Here is a 6,000-nt window from a genome sequence, read left to right as displayed (position 1 = left end):
TAAAAAAGACCTAAGGGGCAACTTTTTCACACAGAGGGTGGTACGTGTATGGAATGAGCTGCCAGAGGAAGTGGTGGAGGCTGGTACAATTGCAACATTTAAGAGGCATTTGGATGGGTATATAAATAGGAAGGGTTTGGAGGTTTATGGGCCGGGTGCTGGCAGGTGGGACTAGAATAGGTTGGGAAATCTGGTCAGCATGGATAAGTTGAACCAAAGGGTCTGTTTCCATGCTGGACATCTCTATGACTCTAAGAAGGTTCAATTTCAAGTTCAAGTGCAACCTGTCCTGGAAGTGTGTCACAATATGTCTGAACAAGTTGATGCATAATATTGTTATGGACTAGGCCAGACCACTCTAAACATTCTTAAGTAAGCAGCCCCAGACCATAACTTTGCAATTTGTTTCAGTCAGTGTACAGTGAAAATTATTCGGAGTAAGATAGCTAGGTTGACTACTAGATTTTAAAACAGACAAAACGTTATTCACAAAGTTAAACAATGAAACACAAAGACCAGAATAAAGAACCCCTACAGAAATGAACCTATCTAACTAGACTTAATTATGCTGTTCCGCATTACAGAACAGTCCCAATAAGCAAACTCCCTTTGAAAACCAGTATAAATGGAACACATGCTTACAGGTTGAAGTTGAGAAGCAGAAAAGAGACAGAGTTTCCACACAGCTCCCTGTTGAACTTCCCAGTTCAAGACTGAATTAAAACCACTCAGCTCAGCTCAAGAGCTGACCACGCCCCTTTCATTATACAGGTCACTTCTAAAACATGACCACTTTGGTCTGAAGTTTCATCCATTTACATATGAACAAAAAGCCTCTCAAAACCCTTCTCATCTCTGTACCAAACCAGACTGATCGGAGCCTGGCCTGGTTTATTACCCCTCTGAAAAAAAATCAAGGATAGAGTCACCTTGAGCCAAGGACTTGCTTTTCTGAAAAAAGGGACTAGCTTTGTGACAATATTTTAAAATCTATGGAAGAGTTAATATAATATGTGCACAGGAGCTGTCCTTTAAAATTTAACCAAATAATTACACTTTTGACTGAAATTTCATGCGGGATCAGTGAATGCTAAAGCAGTAAGTAGAGTACAGTTATAATTAATAATGATAGCAACAGCCATGGCATCATTTCATTACGGTAAAATCTCTCTTGGTAACTCACAGAGATGAAATGACTGCTCTTACAAAAGATGGGTTATGCTCGTTAACCAATGGCAGAGCTGAAGATAAAACAAAAATTGAAATTGCGGTAGAAACTCAGCAGCTCTGGCAGCATCTGTGGAGAGAAAGCAAAGTTAACATTCAAGTGCAGGAGCCCTTGTGAATTAGATCAAGTATCACTGGACTCGAAATGTTAACCTTACTTTTCTTCCACAGATGCTGCCAGACCTGTTGAGTTTCTCCAAAAAATTTCTACTTTTTGTTTCTGATCTTCAACATGCCCAATTCTTTGTTTTATTACAGGATAGCAGTGTTGAAGTAGTAGACTTTAGAGACATGTTTTGAAGGAGGTAGTAGAAATGAGTTTAGGAAGAAAGTTCTAAAGTGTGGAAGGAATTTGTTTGAAGACTTGGCTGTTAAAAATGAATGAAAACCATGGAGATCAAGGATCTATCAATTAAAATCCAAAGTGGAGGCATTGTTATGTTAGAACATTTCCCCAGAATGGTGTCTCTGTGATAATGTCTGACCATAATTATGAGGAGGTTGCAGAAATAAAGAGGGTTTCTGTCTTGAGCACTGATGTCTGAACATAGGCATGGATACTGACCAGTGCATTAGGTTAAGTTTCAGTGATGTTTCAGATGCATTTTAGTTTATACAAGGTAGTACTGAGGATGTTTTTGAGGTTGGCCGTGAGTAATTAAATGGTCTGAGCCAGTAGCAGGGACTGAAATTGTTGTTTAAGATAGTCGGTCTGTGAATGTTACCTCAGAAAGTTTGGAATAGCTCCTCCCACTGGTAAATAAATGATTGTTTCTGTGATGAACTAGTCAGTTTGTTATTAGTCAAGTCTCCAGTCTGTATGCACACAGTGTAGACTGAGTTACTATCTCTTATGAGATAACAACATCTTTTATCAAGTGTTAAGGTGGTAAACCAATCTTAAGCTTATTTATCCTACAATTGTGTAATAAACTATTACTGCTTACTCAAACATGCATCTCATCTGTTGAAGTCTTAGTATTGATTAATCCTTCACCACATATTACATAAAATCCGCAGACTTGAATGACATGAAGAGTTTATGGCAACTTGTTTATCTAAAAGAAGATTCTAGAAGAACCAAGTTCCAACCAAAAACATCGCTTAAGACACGGTGTATAGTGCACTGGATACCTGGCTTCAAAGCTGAAGAAACTGTCTTCAAGACAAAAATGCGCAGCTCGCAAGAATAAGGAAGTGGAAAGGTCTGCAAGGAAAGAAGACTTCAAGAATGCAACCATTTTGAATAAGATGCAAGGAGCCAGCCAGAAACAATGACAGCAGCCAGTCCATTTAGACTGAAAAAGCAGCACAGCAGCTTCCTCAGAAACAGCTAAATGGGTAAGGCCTTTACTTAGGGTTAGGCAGACTGTGGCACCTCATAGAGCCTGAGCTGTGAAGTGGAATCTGGATCTGCCAGGATCCCACTCTCTGTTCTCTGTACAGCCTAGTTTAGGTCTCCTGTGCTGAGGTGGGTGAGGGCATTTCAGGGACTTGCAGACTGCACCAAGAGTTTCACCTTTTGTATTTTTCATCATTTCAGTAGAACTTCCTGAAAGTGATTGAAGTAAGTTTAAGTTGCCAAAGTATTCGATCAGGAAGTATTAGTGATGGAAAATCTCTGACGTTCTTGGTACTGTTGAACAAATATACTTATGGTCCATTGAACTGTGTCTGGGTGATCGCTCTGTGGTCAGAACAGTGCAGCACCACAAAGGCAAACCTGGTTTGCACTGGACAAACCTCTTACTGTGCAGTGGCCCGGAACATGAAAACGATTCCATTGCTGGAAGCTGAACAAGGGTCTGTACCTGCCGATACAAGTGGGAGTCCCAGTCGATCACACTTGTAGCCAGGGCCAGTGACCTCAGAATATCTCCCAGTCTGACTGGGAGCTGTGATCAGGATTGTTTTGGGAGTGCATTGGTATGGGAGGATGTCAGGGTGGAGGATAGGGCTGCCTTGTCCTGAATGGTGTCAAGCTTCTTGACTGTTGTTGGAGCTGCACCCATCCAAGCAAGTAGAGAGTAGATAGTGGACAGGCTTTGGGGAGGCAGGAAGTGAGTTACTCACTGTAGTATTCCTAGCTTCTGAACTTGTTCGTGTAGCCACTGTATTTATATGCCCAGTCCAGTTCAGTTAATTGAGCACAAAAAGATATTGATGATACTCCAGTGTAGCAATGAAGTTCCAGCCTTAGACTCAATTCTTCTGTCATTTCTCTAAAGTGGGCATTAAAGACCCTGTGATTCTATTGCTAAGAAGAGCGAGACAGTTGGTCTGGCCAATATTTATCCCTCAACAATGTCACTGAATAGATTATCTTGCTATGATCACATTATTATATGTGGAAGATTGCTGTGCAGATTGTCTGCTGTGTTTCCTACAGCACAAGTGTCACTGAACTTCAGAAGTGCTTTGTTGATGTAGTGTCCAGGCGCTGCAAGAAATGCTGTTTGTCTATATTTTTCTTTACTTTTTTTTCTCTGTCAATGAAGAGAGAAATATCCAAGCCCTTAACTTGGAGATTTATAGCCGGTTATAAAGTGAGAGTATAAAGAGAAACTGTCCCACATGTTGTTATGCTAGTTCACTCTCATTTCTCCAGTGTATTCACTTGATAAAGGTGCCACACAAAAGATTAATACACAAGGCAAAATCACATGAGGTTAGGGGTAATTAGCTTGGATAAAGGATTGGCTAACCAACAGAAAGCGGAGAGTCAGGATAAATGGGTCTTTTTCTGATTGGAATGCCACAGGGTTCAATCCTTGGTGGCTTATGTACATACAATCTAGGGTTTGGATGCGTAAATAAGAAATTTACAAACTGATATGGATAGTTTCAGTGAATGGACCAAAATTTGGTAGATGAGGATGACATGGATAAGATCATCCATTTCGTTCAGAGGAATGGAAATGCAACTTATTAACTAAATGGAGAGAAATTTCAGAGTGTTTTATTGTAGGGGGATCTGGGAGTCCTTGTGCATGAATTGCAGAAAACTAGCATGCAGGTGCAGCAGGTAACAAGGAAGGCAAATGGAATTTTGGCATTTATTGCTAAAAGAATAGGATATAAATGTAAGGAAGTGCTGCTGCAGTTGTACAAGGCATTAGTAAGAATGCACCCAGAGTATTGCATACAATTTTATATGATCATATTAAATAGAGGAGCAGGCTTGAAATGCTAAATTGCCTACTCCTGCTCCTAGTTTTTATCTTGGTATGCGTAACAGTTCTATCTGTCATATTTACTATGAATGAGCAAGTCATCTCTCTTTAACTCCCTTTGACGAATGACCTTAGCATCTTGAAGTAATTTTGCAGCATCACCAACATGTTTGTCTTTCTTCCCCTGTACAGATATAGATGAATGTACATCAGGAACCCATCAATGTAACCCTTCGCAGATCTGCATAAATACTGAGGGAGGCTACAGCTGCTCCTGCACTGAGGGTTATTGGTTAGTAGAGGGACAGTGTATGGGTAAGTGTTGATTCATTTTATGATAAGAAAAGGAATTAAAATAAAATTGTACATGATTCTTGCTCAGTAATGCAGGAATAAATGGGGAGGAAATAGGTAGGACTTAAATTTTTTGTAGTTTTAATGCTCAAGTCCTCAACAATTTGAGCTCTGTCATGGTGAGTCTTGGGTCAGTGAGCTAGCTAACACTAAGAAGTAGAATTTTAATATTAGCAAATTTGCTGATGATACAAAGCTGGGTGGCAGGGTGAAATGTGAGGAGGATGTTAGGTGATTACAGGGTGACCTGGACAGGCTAGGAGAGTGGACAGATGCATGGCAGATGCAGTTTAATGTGGAAAAATTTGTGCTTATCCACTTTGGTGGCAAGAACAGGAAGGCAGATTACTACCTAAATGGAGTCAAGTTAGGTAAAGGGGCAGTACAATGACACCAGTCAATGAAAGCAAGCATGCAGGTACAGCAGGTAGTGAAGAAAGCTAATAGCATGCTGGCCTTCATAACAAGAGGAATTGAGTATAGAAGCAAAGAGGTTCTTCTGCAGCTGTACAGGGCCCTGGTTAGACCGCCACTGAAATATTGTGTGTAGTTTTGGTCTCCATATTTGAGGAAAGACATTCTGGCTATTGAGGGAGTGCAGCGTAGGTTCACGAGGTCAATTCCCGGAATGGCGGGATTACCTTACATTGAAAGATTGGAGTGACTGGGCTTGTATACCTTGAGTTTAGAAGACTGAGAGGGGATCTGATTGAGATGTATAAGATTGTTAAAGGATTGGACACTCTGGAGGCAGGAAGCATGTTTCAGCTGATGGGTGAGTCCCGAACCAGAGGACATAGATTAAAAATAAGGGGTAAGCCATTTAGAACAGAGTTGAGGAGAAAGTTCTTCACCCAGAAAGTGGTGAGTGTGTGGAATGCTCTGCCCCAGATGGCTGTGGAGGCCAAGTATCTGGATACTTTCAAGAAAGAGTTGGACAGAGCTCTTAAGGATAGTGGAATCAAGGGTTATGGGGATAAGGCAGGAACAGGATACTGATTGAGGATGATCAGCCGTGATCATAATGAATGGTGGTGCTGGCTTGAAGGGCAGAATGGCCTACTCCTGCACCTATTGTCTATTGTCAATTCCCATTCCCATTCATTGGCCAGGATATCTAGGATTGATGCAGGTCTCAGCATGTGTAAAAATGTAAGCCTTTTTGCAAATAGTTCTCCCCTCTCTCTGTCAGGAACTGCCTACCTTCTACCTGGTGCCTCATCTAGATTAGCAGGCTCAGCTGGGT

The 6,000-nt window shown here is 41.0% G+C and overlaps 1 protein-coding gene across 1 annotated transcript in view; it reads left to right on the top strand.

Annotated features, from left to right (window-relative positions):
• fbln5 (fibulin 5) overlaps nucleotides 1-6,000 on the top strand; it is a 91,089-nt gene that overhangs the window by 46,506 nt on the left and 38,583 nt on the right. The window contains exon 5 of the mRNA XM_043698461.1: nucleotides 4,593-4,715. Coding sequence (XP_043554396.1) covers nucleotides 4,593-4,715 — 123 coding nt within the window. The remainder of the gene's footprint in view (nucleotides 1-4,592; nucleotides 4,716-6,000) is intronic.

The sequence above is a fragment of the Chiloscyllium plagiosum genome, chromosome 10 (genome assembly GCF_004010195.1).
Source record: "Chiloscyllium plagiosum isolate BGI_BamShark_2017 chromosome 10, ASM401019v2, whole genome shotgun sequence".
Taxonomy (NCBI): domain Eukaryota; kingdom Metazoa; phylum Chordata; class Chondrichthyes; order Orectolobiformes; family Hemiscylliidae; genus Chiloscyllium; species Chiloscyllium plagiosum.
The sequence above is the reverse complement of the archived record's forward strand: the minus strand, read 5'-3'. Positions and strand labels throughout refer to the sequence as shown.